This window comes from Crocodylus siamensis, chromosome 1 (genome assembly GCF_052110815.1).
Source record: "Crocodylus siamensis isolate JL-2025a chromosome 1, ASM5211081v1, whole genome shotgun sequence".
NCBI lineage: Eukaryota > Metazoa > Chordata > Crocodylia > Crocodylidae > Crocodylus > Crocodylus siamensis.
Window position 1 is genome coordinate 343,039,542 of NC_143395.1, and position 15,245 is coordinate 343,054,786.

The 15,245-nt window shown below is 41.9% G+C and overlaps 1 protein-coding gene across 4 annotated transcripts in view; it reads right to left on the minus strand.

Moving 5' to 3' along the window:
* Nucleotides 1–15,042, minus strand: part of BORA (BORA aurora kinase A activator) — a 30,683-nt gene extending 15,641 nt beyond the window's left edge. Inside the window, exons 1-7 of one of the 4 annotated variants that reach the window (XM_090024451.1) lie at nt 14,965–15,042; nt 12,952–13,122; nt 11,473–11,579; nt 9,180–9,225; nt 2,733–2,814; nt 1,026–1,091; nt 182–238 (exon numbers count right to left, since the gene is read on the minus strand). In XM_090024451.1, the coding sequence (XP_089880577.1) occupies nt 182–238; nt 1,026–1,091; nt 2,733–2,814; nt 9,180–9,225; nt 11,473–11,579; nt 12,952–13,107 (514 nt within the window). In that variant the 5' untranslated portion in view covers nt 13,108–13,122; nt 14,965–15,042. Of the gene's footprint in view, nt 1–181; nt 239–1,025; nt 1,092–2,732; nt 2,815–9,179; nt 9,226–11,472; nt 11,580–12,951; nt 13,123–13,751; nt 13,881–14,964 lie in introns of those variants that run through there. The other 3 variants (XM_090024457.1, XM_090024464.1, XM_090024472.1) reach the window with 3 other exon arrangements.
* Between the last annotated feature and the right edge of the window lie 203 nt (nt 15,043–15,245).

The following is a 15,245-nucleotide window of genomic DNA, read 5'->3' on the forward strand; positions in this document are numbered from 1 at the left end:
ATGAAAGATGCCACGAGACAACCAAAGAAATGTTATCTCCCTTAAAATATTCATACTCTGTATAACTGCTCAAAAGTAATTTACACACCAGCTTTCCAATAGACTATTCCTCTATTTCTAAACATCAAGCAAGAGATTTTCATTTTACACATTAATTGTTAAAATTCAGTATGTGACATACCTAATATTTTTTCTAAGTTAAAGTCCACAGGCAAAGACAATACTGTTTGACAAGCAGCTGCAGGGAACAAAAACAGAATTAGCTTAGAGAATATTCAATCATTTATCTTGGTAAATTGCTTACAGTTGAAAATTACTTAAAAGTTAGAGTGAAAGTGTTACATAAATTAAGATAAAACAATCAACGTGAGCTCCCTGAACTAGCAATACTAAATACCGGAAAAAGTACATTCAGACCCAAAGGTAGGTGAGGCTGTTACCATGTCTAGCCTTTCCTATTTGGAAGCAAAGACTTTGAAAAAAGGGGGTTAAAGACAAAACGAAAATGGAATGATCTACAGAAGGCCTCCAGGGTGGATTTCATGCAAAAATGGATGAAACACTTTAAAATGTTCCCCTTATATATCCTTCCAGAAAGGAGGAGAAAAAAAAAGAATTTTTCAGTCTCATTTGATACGATCTAAGCACATTACTCTGCAAACAAATCACTTCGAAGGAAAATTGTACTAAGTTTAAAAACTGTTCGACTATACTCAAAACATTTCTATGAACAATGCTACAGAAAGATTCTGTAGCTTAATACAAGGCTCTTAGCCTAGTAGACACTTCTTCCCTTCTAAAAAAAGGTAGCAAAAGACCTTTTTACACAATACAAGTAAGTTAGTTTGCAATTTGCGTTTCAAAGAACAAGCAAGCATACTCCAACATGCTTACTCCTATAGAAAAAGTAACACAAGTTACTGTATCAAAGTCAAATACTTTTTTTTAAGAAAAAAAGAAGAGTAGAGTTAACATTAAAAAAGGCTTATTTATGATTATCTGTTCATTTTTCATTTTATACCAACCATTGTTTTTTCCAGATTGCACAGTTAACTGTCTTCCGATTGGTGAAATGTTGCTTAGATCTATACCTTAAAAATAACATTGCAAAAGTAACAAACAAATAAGAAGTCAGTTTCAGCTTAAGGTCAAACTTTTTACAATTCTGAAACATAATAGCAGTATTGTAAAAATATAGTGAGCGACTGCATTGAGGAATTTCTCAAAAATTCTTCATGTATTTACAGAGTTTTTGGTTGTAGCCGTGTTGGTCTTAAGGACATAGGCAGTCAAGGTTCTTTGAGTAGATGTGATATCTTTTATTAGAACAGGGAAAGGTAATTATTTTGGGCGGAGGGCAAAGTTTTGGCAGGCTGTCAAGGGCTGCATGGGTAGACCCACCCCTTGACAGGTGCCCTGCCCCCTGGTTACCATCTTGGGACCAATGTCCCAATATCCTGGGACCAATGTCTCAGGGTCAGCACCGGTGGGGGTCTGTGAAGCCAGGCTGGGCTACACCAGCAGGGAGAGGGGGGACCTGGCCCAGCTCCACAGAGCCCCTGCCAGCTAGGACCTGGCGCTCCTGCCACCGGAACACCAGTGTAGGCTGCTGCCTCCCATGCCCACTCACACCCAGTGCCCCCCAGCCCTGCGATACAGGCTGGGGATAGCGCACAGCCCCGACCCCCTGCTCACCAGCAGGGAAGAAGGTAGTGCTGAGCACAGGGAAAAGCGGTGCCTCACTGGCCCCATGGCCGGCCCTCCCTGCTGCAGGAGCTCACAGCCCATGCGGTGCTGTCTGGAGCAGGCACAGGCAGCCCCACACGCATTGCAAGCAGCTACAGTGTGGGGCGCTGGCCATGGTGCAAGCAAGGGGCCGCTTTTCCCAGCACTCAGCACTAGCTTGTAACCCAGCCCTGGGCTCCAAGCTCGCCCATCAGTGGCAGCAGCTGCAGCCTCCCCGCTTGCTGCGCCAGGCAGTGTTGGCTGTTGCTGCCCACCTGGAGCTCACACACTGATCAGCCCAGAGGCGACAGTGGCAAACACCTCCAGGTGCAGCAAGCAGGAGGGCCGCAGCTGCTGTCACCGGAGCCAGGGTGGGGCCCAAGCTGGCAGTGGGGCTGGGTTACAAGGTGGTACTGAGCATAAGGGGGGGCAGGCAGGGAAGCCAGAAGAAGGTTATAGTTATTGCTGGTCAGAAGTACTTCAGTTTCTCCATGTGAAAAAACAGTTTCACCAAAGTCAAAAGGCATAAAATTAGGCTGATTTTGAAAAAATAATTTTAAATGCATTTTTGGAAGGTAGGATTGGAAGGGGTCCTCCTCAGTCACAAAGTCCAGTCTCTTCCTACACTACAAAATCTCTGCTTAAACCTATGAACAAGAGGACTGCCAATGCCCTTGTCATTGAAACAGAAAGAGTGAAGAGTTTACTGAAAATATTTGACAGACCAAAAACTGAGTGTGGTTAGAATCAAATTCATAGTACTGTGAGAGGCAGTGGGCAAAACCTACTTCAAACCCAAAATTTACATTCCCCACAAACTCAGGTTGTCAGTAATTCCCCAACTCCCACAAGGTTTCCTAAAACTGAAACATACGTGCATTCATTGGGCAAAACAACTACAGCTGATAAAGACAGTGGTAGATCTCAAAATGTATTCTAGCAGATACTTTTAAAATGTATGTGCGCACACATGCACACTGTACCTCCCCTCCCCAAACCCTACTTACATTTAGTTGAATGAAACTGGGAAACTTGCTTCCCTTCAGGATCAGTCCAAGGAGAGGGAACTATAAGCCTTTTGGTGAAAAACTAGAGGGGGAAATAAAACAAAAATCATACATTCTCCCAAACCAAATTGGGATTTTATAGATTCATACCTCAACCAAATAAGATACATGTCTTAAATTTGAGTTATGCAAGTTATTTAAAAACCTCAGTTCTCCTTGAAACAAATGATAGTTCTCAGTCATGTTTTTAATAGTCTTCACTGAGGTAAAGTCCAAGGTAACCTAGTTATTTAATGAATATGATACAACACACCTTATGAGCGTTCCAGCTACTGAATAAGGGGGAAGCACTACCATCATCTCTAACAGTCACATTTTAAAAGAAAAGAGTAATCCATTGCCAGTTTTTTGAAAGAAAGGTTCTAAGCAGCTACCTTCTGCTGTGGACTCAGGATCATGACTTCCAAGTGTGAGTAAAGCAGCTAGCTAAGCCTTGAAAAGCAGCTAGATTTAACAGTCAGACCAAGCATCAGCATTTTCTATAGGCTAACTTAGGCTGCTCCCTGGTCAACATGATGGTGCTCATGAATCCTACTTAGAAGCATCTACCTATCCCCATGCACTACAGAGCCTAATTTAGGATGACATGTTTGTGAGAAATTTGCATGACTAGAAATCATTCTGGGAGAGGGAGGATACAGGCATTCAGTCTGCAGCTACCTGCCCCACTTCTACTCCTACTGCTCTCCACACCTTCACTAGATCAGTGCGATCCCAGTCTGGGGAAGCCATGGGAACCAGCAGCAGTTCTAATCTTCACGGTCCCCAAAAGGACTCGAGCCACAAGGAAAGATTCCTTGCACCTTCTCCAGACCAGGTATCTGGAAGAGCAAGCAGTAGGGCAAACCACCCAACCCATTCGGTCTGGGAAAAATGGAGGGAGCATTGTCCTACTGGCGAAAGAGCTTCTCTTGCAAACAAGATCATTTAAGTGTTGACCTAGTTTTTCCTGGGACATATTTCCTAAAGGAAAAATTAAAAGTTTGTATGTTCATAGTTTCTCCTGAGAGAGCGGGAATTGTCCCCATAGAAATATAACACCTGTACATGGCCTATGTAACCCAGACATGTCAAAATAACATACTGCAACATGGTCTCACGGGTTTGGGCTTAAGTGAATAGCAGATTTGCCTAATGAGATATACGACATCAAGGGCTTGCTTCATCTCAAACCGTTACTACATGGCGCAAGTCCAACATCTCATTGTCTTCTGAACCTTTACACAAAAGTATTTTTAACTTGGAAATGCATTAAGAAATCAGGCAGGCAAAGATATCACCTCCTCTCTTAGTCTTCTTTGCACATTAAGTTTTGACAATCAGCATCACCAATCTTAAGTTTATATGACTTGTTGCATACAAAAACATTTTTTTTTTTAGAAACAAAAGTTTGTTTCTGTGTCACTCCATGAAGGTTTTCCTTTTCTTTTAAATGTTCTCAATCTAAATGATATGGACATAAAAATGTACAACTACAGACACACTGTGTCTCTATTGCTGTGGCACCTCTCATTAGACCCAAGACACTCCTCAGAATATGCCAGTTCTTGGTTTTCACTTGTTTTTTGATTATGGAAATTAATAAAACAATTCTTCAATTACAAAGAACTCCAAAAGACCAAAACCATTTTTGACACTATGAATTCCTATTTGAAATCTATGGAGTTATGTATAGGTGCTTGTTTCTATACACATTAAGGCTGCGCAGAACACCCATGTTTCGATTCAGTTTTGGCATTTTGGAGGAACAGCGTTTCGAATCGGTATCCCATTTCATTTCAGCCGAAACCGTTTTGGAGCTGTTTTGGAATTTCGATGGTATTTGGGGGTTTCAGCCATAGGCTATAATGGGGAATCATAAAACTGCCTATAACTTTGTCATTTTTTGCTTGATTAGGATTAAACTTGCAGGGACATTAGCTCCTTCTGAGGCCATGAAGCCTACTAAGTTTCAAGGAGATAGGTCCAGGGGTTTCTGGGAAACTGCACCTCAAGCTGTTCAAAGCAAAACTAGTATCCCTTGCCAGCAGCATGCCATCATCCCACCTGCAGATTCAGGGGCCTGCTCCCCCCAGGAGTCTGGCACAGCCTCGCAGCACTCCTGGGGGGTGCGGCCCCCTGGATCTGCGTGCAGGATAACAGCAGGCTACCACCGCCAGCTGGAGCCAGCGCCAGCACTGGGTTCTTCCCAGCACTCAGTGCAAGCTGCCCTAGGCAGACTTGAGTGCTGGCGCTGGCCCCAGCTGGCAGCAACAGCATGCTGACATCCGCGTGGTCTATAACCGGTGAGTGAGGAGCTTTAAAAAAAAAAAACCTTGCACTTACTGGCTCTGGCAGCGGTGACTGGGGCCTGAGGGCTTGTGGCAGAGCCCCTGCCCTGCGCAGCGTGGGATTGCCACCCCTACCTCACCTTGCATCCACACCATCACCATCATGTGGGTGCAACGCAGCTCAGCAGGGCGCCGCACGCTGCCTGGGAGCTGGGGTGGATCAGCCTGTCAGATGGAGCTCCCAGTTCGATTCCCCAGCTCTCTGATCATTCCCCCAGCTCTTCCCAGGGGTGTGATCCCCGGATCTGTGTGCAGTTTCATCAGGCTGCTGCTGCCAGCTGGGGAAATAGCCAAGAGCCGCTGCCATCACCAGCTGGCAGCAGCAGCCTGCTATCAACCCACATCATCTGAGGGCCCGCAACCCCAGGAAGAGCTAGTGAAAAGATCAGGGAGCTAGGGAAACAAACCAGCTACCAGATTCATTCCCTAGCCCCGGTTTGATTCCCCAGCACGGGAGAGATCGTTGTCACTGGCCACCAGCTACAGATGTCAATATCAAAGCAATCCTTCCCCCTTCCCCTCAAGCCTGGTTCTGAAAGAGTTCTGAAACGTTTTGGAAAATTTCCAAAACATTTCAGATGGCCCGTTTCGTTTTGGATTCGGTGTTTCAACCATCAGAATGTCTGACTGTGAAAAGAAATGGCTGGTGAAATTTCATACAGCCTGTGCTAATACACAACTGTGCTCATATTGCATGGCACTTTCAAAAGGATCTCATAGCACCCCAGAAGACTGACAAAAATAAAAATAATCTCATAGCACCCAGGCTGAAAAAAATAAAAATAAATCACTGGTCTGTTGGTACTTGGACAAATGACAGACACTTGAAGCTTCAGAGCTGGAGCCTGACTTAGTGAGTAGGAGATTTAGAATACAATTTATCTAATCAGTTTATTTAAAAAAAAGAAAAATCATGTGTAGTATGTACAACTAAGAATTTACCCAAATTGAGGAGGCAGGTAGCCCATTCTGTAGGCAGTTCATGGGGCTGACCGCCATTTTTGAGGGCTTATCCCAGAACCTCTTCCCTCACACCTCTGATAAACCAGGGTCCTCCCCCTCGCCACTGACTGGCCAAGAAGGCTGTCCATCATGCAGCCCCACCCCTCACCACCAACTGGCCTAGGACTACCCAACATGCCCCTCCACCTCTTGTTGCCGATTCGGGTGCAGCCATCTTGGCTGCTTCCCTTTGTGCTGGCAGCCCCCCCCGGCAACAGGCTACATGCCCAGGTCACAGTGGCCATGAAAGAAGTCAGCATTTTATTTTTAGTAAGTTTTTTTCTTCCCCCACCCTTCTTGTTGCGGATTTTGCTGACATTGCCCAATTCCACAATAAATGCCCGATTTTGCAACTTCAGTGAAATCTGCAAAATCATCACTACGTATAACCATAAAGCCCTAAAGGGAGCCAAAATTAGACATTCTTGGTTTTTAAATCACTGGGCATTTCTACATGTGTGCATTTACTGGATAGTAACCAAAATTAATACACAGTACAGGCAAGCGTTTACACATACATGCCCATACTGCATAGTAAACATTGCAACATACTCTGACTTGAGCGTAAATTTGATACCTACTTCATGCAGGTTTCAAATGCATGCCCAATTAGTTACTGCACAGTAATGCAAGTGTAGATGCCTTACGGCATAGTGGACTGACTTGGGACTAACTTTAGTATGAAGTCAGCCCACACAACATTACTGTGCTTTAATACCTGCACGTGTAGATGCTGGACTATTCCTGCTTACCGCGCAGTAACCTACTATGCAGTAAATTTAATTTGGTGTAAATGTACATGTAGACATGCTCACTGAAAATGAAATGTGAAATACATGCAGTAACACAGATTTCTTATTTGCTCAGGGTACAGGTATAGATAAAAAATAAGAGACCTTTGATGCATGGCTCAAGAAAAATAGACAGACAAACTTAACTTAGTATTTCTCATCCTCCTAAGGTTTGTTTAATTTGAAACCCAGATGATTCTTTAAGTTTAGACACTCAAGCCATTAATGTCCTTTTAAATTTAAAAAGGTGTTTTGTGAAACAAAATAATTCAGCACTTAATGTAAGGTGCCTGCAGTAAAGAAACTGGACTAGAAAAAAAATGGATTAGTATGGTTTTCTTCCTGACTTGAAGACTCCTATTTTCAAGTACAAGAGAATAAGCAGCACAGCTTTCAGAATGCTTGCTGTTTACAGGCTCTGCAGAAATGCACAGAGGAAATGAAGCACAAGGGTAAACTTTACCAATGCATTAAAAGAGTTCTGGAGAAAACGACAGGATTCTGGGATTAAAAAGGTACTAAAAAACTTCTTTTAAAAATTGATAATTCTAGTCTAACACACACCCTGACGACAAATAGAAAAAATGAAATAAAGAAGAGACAGGTGCAACTTGAAATCAGGAATATAAAAAGAAGGACCAAAGCAAAATGAAGCAGAACACTCTGAAGAAACAAAGTCTGCAAGGAGTTTCTTCATTAACTGCCGTGACACCAGCCAGAGAATTCCCAAATCAACCCGTAAAATACAAGGTACAACATTTTGACTAACTCGCACTGCTGGCATCTATGCATACACCTTGGGGACAAAGGAAACCTTTAGGAAAAGATAGGCAGAATTCTAAGTTCCAAGTAATAAATACTCCTGCATATGCTACCTTTAGAAAACGTAGCTTCTTTGATCAGATTTTTATTACCTTCATAGGGATGCATTTAAGATACCTGATGTGACTACATGTTATCTTACAAAAAGTCTTTTTAGAGAGTAAGCTGCCCAAGCCAAGTACCTCAGAGCATCTATCTGGTAGTTTCATGAGAACATGCAGTACTCAACTTCCTTCAAAGGCAATCAAATTAGCTAATTCCTAAACATCCAGAGGCAGGAAATAAGCCTTCACTTTAAGAGGCACTTATCAATATAAGAAGAAGGATGCACTGGACAGGTGAGTCTTTATAAGAATATTAATCCTGATTTACAGTACTTTTCTTCTCAGTATAGAGTTAGACAACAGGATGGTAAATGCCTTGTCATCATTCTTACAACTAACACTAGGCAAGTGCAAACAGTACTAGAGAACCCAGAAAAAACAACAACAAACAAACCAAGTTTCACCTCTATGTATTTAAATTGAGACTCTGAGAGAAGCTATTTGCTAAATTGTCAGACCATGACATTTATAATACAGTATAACCTCCTAAATCCAGATATCAAAAATCTGGATTTTTCAAAAACCTGCCACTTGCCCTCTGCCACTCTAGGATCAGCCACCACTCTCCCTGCCCTCCTGGACGTGGAGGGGGAAGCTTGAACACGGCAGCTGCCACTGCCATTCACCACTATACGTCACCACTCTGCATGTGGCCGGTGTTCTGGGGCCACCCACCGTTATCACTCTTTCCCACTCCAAGACCGGCCGCCATGCCCATTTAAAAAATATGACATCTTCAAATTTCTGTCAAGTGCTTGGTCCCGAGCACACCAGATTTATCAGGTTCTACTGTATGGGATCAAATATCTCCCAATGGCATTTCCTTTAAAAAAAATAGTTTTCTTTCAGTAAAAAGTCCAGCCATCTCTTCAAAAATCTTTAGGAAAAATACAAGAATTTGTCAAGCATCATGACAGTTACCACCAGGACTGAACATGCGGATTCACTCCTAAACTTATTAAAAGGTAAGCTTTGGAGGATTCTTTGTACAATGCTTGTCACTGATATTCTTGTGAAGTACTACAAGAAAAGCAAAATATATTTCCAATTCAAGTAACTAAAGATCACATAAAGGTCCAAGGTTCTGCTTCTTTGGATCCTGATTGAGGGAAGCAAAAATCAAATAAAAGCAGGCAATAGAGATTTATATTCTAAACAGCAAGAGAAAAGTAATACGCTGCCTGATGTTTTAAACAAAGAAACACACATGCCCTGTTAAAACTTACCTACCATTCTGCAAAGGTACTGGGCAGTAATTACTATTTAGGTTTTCACTACTGTTCATTTTACTTGCATAATATTAATATACAACTGAATATAAATATCAGCCTTATTTACCTCTTCAATTGCTTTTTGTCTTTTGTCTTCCATCTCTTTATCTAATCTAATAAAGAAAATTAAAAAGCAGTAAGTTACAAATACTGTTATTATATCTGAGGTTCTGGAAATTAGAAGTTCATTCAGTGTACACCATTCTATAATCTTAAACTAAAAATAAGTATCAAATTTTACCAAATAAATCCATGCAAGGAATAATTCTTGTTATGTGCAGTTCCTCTATAACTGCCTACTTTAAAAAAAACCCAAAAAACTAAGTTCCACAATAGACAATTTTAACAGCAACTCTTGGAAAAAAATACTGTCTTCATAATAGATCTGCTTCTTCCATCTAAATCCTGGACTAAAATAGAGCTTTGCTTATAAAAACATTCTACTTTTAAACTTACTACATGTTAAATACATCCTTATTTTAAACATGACAAAGAGATTCACTATGAGGAATAATACCAGGTAGAGAGGGAGAAAACGCCAATGGAAAGCACAAAGAAATATGCATGTAAATGTAGTTATTTCTGACAGTTTCTACTTGTCCTCAGTGCCCCTCTTCAAATGGTATGTATGTTATCCATCTTATCCTAGCCAATATACAAGAATCCCAAAATTTCCAGTGTGAATTGTCTAGTGCATTCCTTTTATATAATCTTATACAAAATAGTAATTCCAAAGAAATCATGTTAAATTATATTATAGTTTTCCGCCAGTTCAATTTTCTAACCATTATTCAAATAATTTAACTGCACCTTTCAGTTTCTTCTCCCTTTCAACAAAATATGTATTAGAAAACTCTCCTTTTAAGTAATTAATAACAGTATAATCCACAACCAGAAGAAATTCGTACTGACAATTAGTTGTATAACCTCTTGTACAGGAAAGGATTTCAAGTATTTGTATATGGTTATTATATGTGAATAGTTTCAGACCATGTTCTTATATTTAGAAACCATTTGGGACAAATACCTAAACAACTGATGGAGCTATAAGTTAGTTCAAAACACTATATAGAAGCCGTTTGCTGCATTACTGAACCTGGTTATTTATAAGTATGTTCATCCTCTCTTATCTCCCTTTCTTCAGTTATTTTTCTGACTAGTTTTGCAATACCTCCAGAAAATTGCCACATGTAACTAAAAATGCAGCTAGAACCAGTGGCAGGCCATTGTAGTGAAAGCATCAGCAGTGACATAACTAGGGACCTACTCAAATCACAATTTCATGGATACTGTAGATGTTGTGAAATCCACAGGAATAAATAAATAAATATAAAATAAAAACTTACTAAAAATAAAATGGTAGCTCCCCAGTGCGAGCCAGCAGTCCTCCTAGCCACGCCTACTGGAACTGCTGGCACTACGGCAAGCAGGAAAGAGCCAATCCCACCCCCCACTGCTGACTGGCTGAGAGGGCTACCTGTCATGCAGCCCTGCCCCTCTCCAATCAGTAGCAAGAAGGTGAGCCATATGCCAGCGAGTCCCCTGCACCAGAAGCAGTGGGGAACTCTACCAGGATCCCTCAAACAGAGGCACAGGGAGCCTCACCGCAATAAGCCCGTGAAAATGGGAGCCAGCCCCACAACCTGCCCGTGAAATTGGCTGGCTGCCACCTTGCCTTGGATAGCTCCCTAAACATAACTCTTATGATACCACTATGGTTGCTGCTGCATATATAAACTGCGAAAGCTTGGACCGTCTCTTGCGTAAAAATGCAAGACAGCGGCTGGGGCCAGACTGCATTGTGGTAACAAGACTGCTACAAGAAATATCAAACTCCCCTAATGGCTTGCAACCCATTCAGCATTGAAACAGTGGAGTGCTTGCAGTAACCAATACTAGACCCATGCCATAAAATAATAAAAGTGGTTAAAATTGTTGGCAGAGTCCTGATGTGCTCATCACATATGTGTACCTAAGAAAGCCCTACACCTGTGGATATGTAGAAGAGTTGGTCAGCCTGTAAAGGCAGCAAAAACAAACTAGAGGAAATTCCCCACGTACCAGTGACTGAAAGGTGTGCTTCTGCCCAAAATCTGCCCCAGGTAATCCAGCCTCTTTACAGGATTGTTCCATGGAGCTTGGCATGACAAATAATGGGGAGGCAAGATTTTATATACATAACAGAGACTTAAAAAAACAAAATAAAAATCTAAATAACTGCAGGAAAAAAACAATGTTATATGCACTATCATTTAATAGAAAATGTTCACTCTTCATAGAGATACACTAGAAATGTACATGTGTAACCACAACTTTCAGGTATTGCTTCAGTTCACTAGGTAAAACAAAAAGCAACATACCTGGCATGACTTAAATACATTGCTTGACGTCGAACATCTTCAGAGTCAATTTCCACAGGATTTATTAGAGCAAGCTGATCAATAGACCACCTAAATTTTCCTGGGGTCTAAGAAAAGAACAAAGAGCATAGTGCTTACTATTCCAAGCAAAAGGAAACAAAAAACTCACAGATCTTTAAAAGGAACAGCACTTCTGTTACCTCCCTAAGATGACAGCAATTGTTTCAATCAGCGTAAGCTAAATATTTAAACAACAAAAAAGGAGAAAGTGACTACTTAAATTTTAATAATTTTATTTTTAATAACTAGTACCAATACTATAGGAAGTGAAACAACAAAGTATGTCTACTATTTTGCATTAACTGATGCTTTCCATTATCAAAGTTCTTAACAAATATGTCTCAGAGAACTACTATGAGAATACCACTATGCCCCTTTCACAGATGAGAAATGGACATGAAGGAGGTAAATGATGCATCTAAGGATCAAATCCAGTTCAGAAATTTGGTCCCTAAATTCAAAACTGAGATCCAGAAATACCTGTTCAGCTGCCATCTAGCCCTGTAGGAACCTGAAGTCATTGGTGCCTAGAAAATTTTAAAGTCAAAAAAGTATGTCATCTAGAGCTACATCTCCACACATGGCTTGAGCTGATTCCTGTCTGAACAACTTGGGGTCAAAAACATACCAAAGACCAGCTAAAATTCAAAACCTAGAATTCCCCTGCCTAAGTCCCCTGATAGGCATGATCTGTGTCTTCAGAGCACACCAAACATGCACCCACATACAAGGTTTCATTCATACAAAAATGCAGTTATGGCTGCTTTCTTTTTAAAAAGGGAAAGAAGGTGCTAGTGGTGTCCATCTTATGTGATAGCTCGGTAGCTACACACCTCACCAGAGACCCAGAATCAAACCTACATCAGCTACCTCCCTATGGATTTATTCAGGTAACCACCAGACTCCATATGTTCTGAGGCAGAGACACTTCCCATCTTCCACGTTGAAACTAGGGCACTGTATAAGAGAGAGTTCAAGACTTAAAACAGGGCCAGATAAAGCACGGAATAGGCAGCATTATGACTATTGAGTTTAAACTTACACCCAGCCTACTTGAATCAAAAGGTTGCAACAACGGTTACTGCAGATTAGGTTTTCTCTAGAGAAAACCTAGTTAACCAATACTGTTCATCTTTAAGTCAACAATACAGTTAGAACAGTGTCATGTACAACTAGCTGGGTTCTCTGAAAATCACTAAAACTTTAGTAACATCAAGACTTTCAAAACAGTTACACAGCACTACAAACAAACAAACCATAGTAATACTGTAAGTTTCCACAGAAGGAACTATGTTTAAATTCTTGTAAAAATATTTCAAGTTGTATTACACATAATATGTACTTTACAAAGTGTGAAAAATTTGTATGTGCAAGTATTGCTATTTCTTCCACATTCATGTACTAAGGATTAAATCTTACTGATGAGGCTTTTGTCGATTTAAAGACAGAAGGACTGGAAACAACGTGTTCCTGCAGACTATGGTAATCACTTGGACTTTCAAAAGGGTTCAGAACAGCAACCCGTCCTGGAGTTTCCGGTGTTATCTGCATTTTAGCTTCTTTTCTATCACCCATAATACAGTACAATACCTAGAAGGAAAATAAGTTATAATTTTAGATTGTTCAGTACCCCATGGTTTTGCAGTAAGAAACCATCATTTAGAGAAACACTAGCAATTCAAAATCTAGTCAAACTGAAGAAAGTATAAGAAGTTTAAATTTGGTCAGCTTTCTGATCAGTTTCAGATAAACCAGAATGAGAATTACGCCCCTGCTACAGGAGACATGTTATGCAATTAACTGGTTAATTCTGTAGTAAGTGTAGACCAGCTAGCTACATGTGCAAGGTAGTTATCATGCAATTAACTGGTTAATTGTTTAATAAATTTAGACCAGCTACAAGTACACTGTAATTATCACAAGATAATGACTCTATACCTGGTTTCTATACCTGGCTTTAATTTGTACATGAACCTGAGTGAATCATCATTCAGACACCATTTTCATTGACCCAGTACAGACCCCAAAAAAGGTTTACTAGATAAGGTAGCTAAGTATGCCCCAAGATATTTTGAAGAGCATCTCAACAAACATGTGGGGATTGCATCATTGGATCAATGCCAGAAAAGCAGCCATGCATTCAGCCACTAACTAAACTCCAACTGGAAGGGCAACATGCACACAGCTATCACGTGACTTTTCTGTTCCAGGACAATTACCAGCACAACTGCTCCCAGGACACATGAGATGCCTGTTCATATCCTAAGCGTGATCCTATTCTACCCAGTTTGAATTCCTGGACAATCATCCAAACCCATACATTTTGCTTTGTAACTGCACTGATCTCAACCTTAAGACTCCATCCCAAAAAAGTAGCAATGAGGAGGTGGAGAAGAATCCAACGAGGTTTAAATTTTCCTGGGGCTTTCACAATAGAAGAGAATCACGCCTAGGCACTGTTTTAACAGACGAAGCAGCATCTGGCCTTGAGCGTCTTAAGAAAACTCTTTACTGAAAGGCTGTATATGGAAAACATAACAATGTGTACAGGTACGACTCAAAACCATGCTTCTCCCAGAGAAGGCAGTGCCTTTTCTTGGATAAAACCTGCATCCTCCACCCCACCCCCAGCCCCCAAAATGAGTTCAGGGAAAATAGGATGTGCATTATATGCAATAAACACTGATCCCCAAGTCAAGTCAGTCTAGAGGCTGCTACAACCATTGGGGTACCTCAGACCCCATAACAACCCTCCTCCGCTGCACATTGTGTTCAACTAGCTTTGTGCACTCTCGTCAGTTGAAGCCCTGCCCAGGTCAGGAAATTTGGTGGGGCAAAGCAGTACCTGCATTAACTAGAGTCCTGAGTCAGATGACACAGCCCTAGCATCAACTGGAGCAAGCGCACAGGATTAGAGAGCAACTTTAGCCCCCAACTACCACAGGCAGGGGTTGAATCCAATGAATGCCCTTCAATCCATCACACCAGATTGGGCAGATGAGAAATATCCCAACTGGGCACATGGCCCCAGACCCAGCACTGCCTTAGTTACTTGCTTATCCCAGAAAGTAAGAATTTCTTCCTCCCCCTTCAAGCTGGCAGAGAAAGTCAAGTGACACATGACACACGGGGTCTGGGGCCACACTATTGCCACTGAAACTTTATTTTGCTCTGCCCTTCCTCCAGCTTTGCATCCTTAGAGCCCCTCGATGCTTCACTCCCAGCATGCTCGGTGCATGCGTGGTCGTAGGGTCAGAACCCTCAAAACTCCGACTCCCTCCTAATCCCGGCCCGCTGCGTGCATGCGCGAAGGCACGATTCCCCAAGGCAGCAATCAGTTTAGGGGAATGCGGGCTCTAGCCCACACTAGCCCCGAAAGGCCTGTACAGAGGGAGAGAGGGGGGAAAATAAAGGGCCTAAAGTCGAGAGTACCTGCCTCCGCCCGCGGATCCCTATGAAGCCACCTCAACCCACCCACGTCCGCGACACCTCTGCCTAACCCCAGGCAGCTCTTTAACTGGCCCGCCCCCCACGCTCCGCTGCTACCCAATCATCGAGCGCTGCCTCACCCGTCTGACCAATCGCGTGGCGACCGCTCTCGAACGGATCAATCGGCGCAGGACTTGCTTAACAAATTCGAACGAGTAACCCCACCCACTCCTCACGCAGGAGTGGGTGGGGCGTATTTGAAACATTACAGCGGGCCAGGCGGA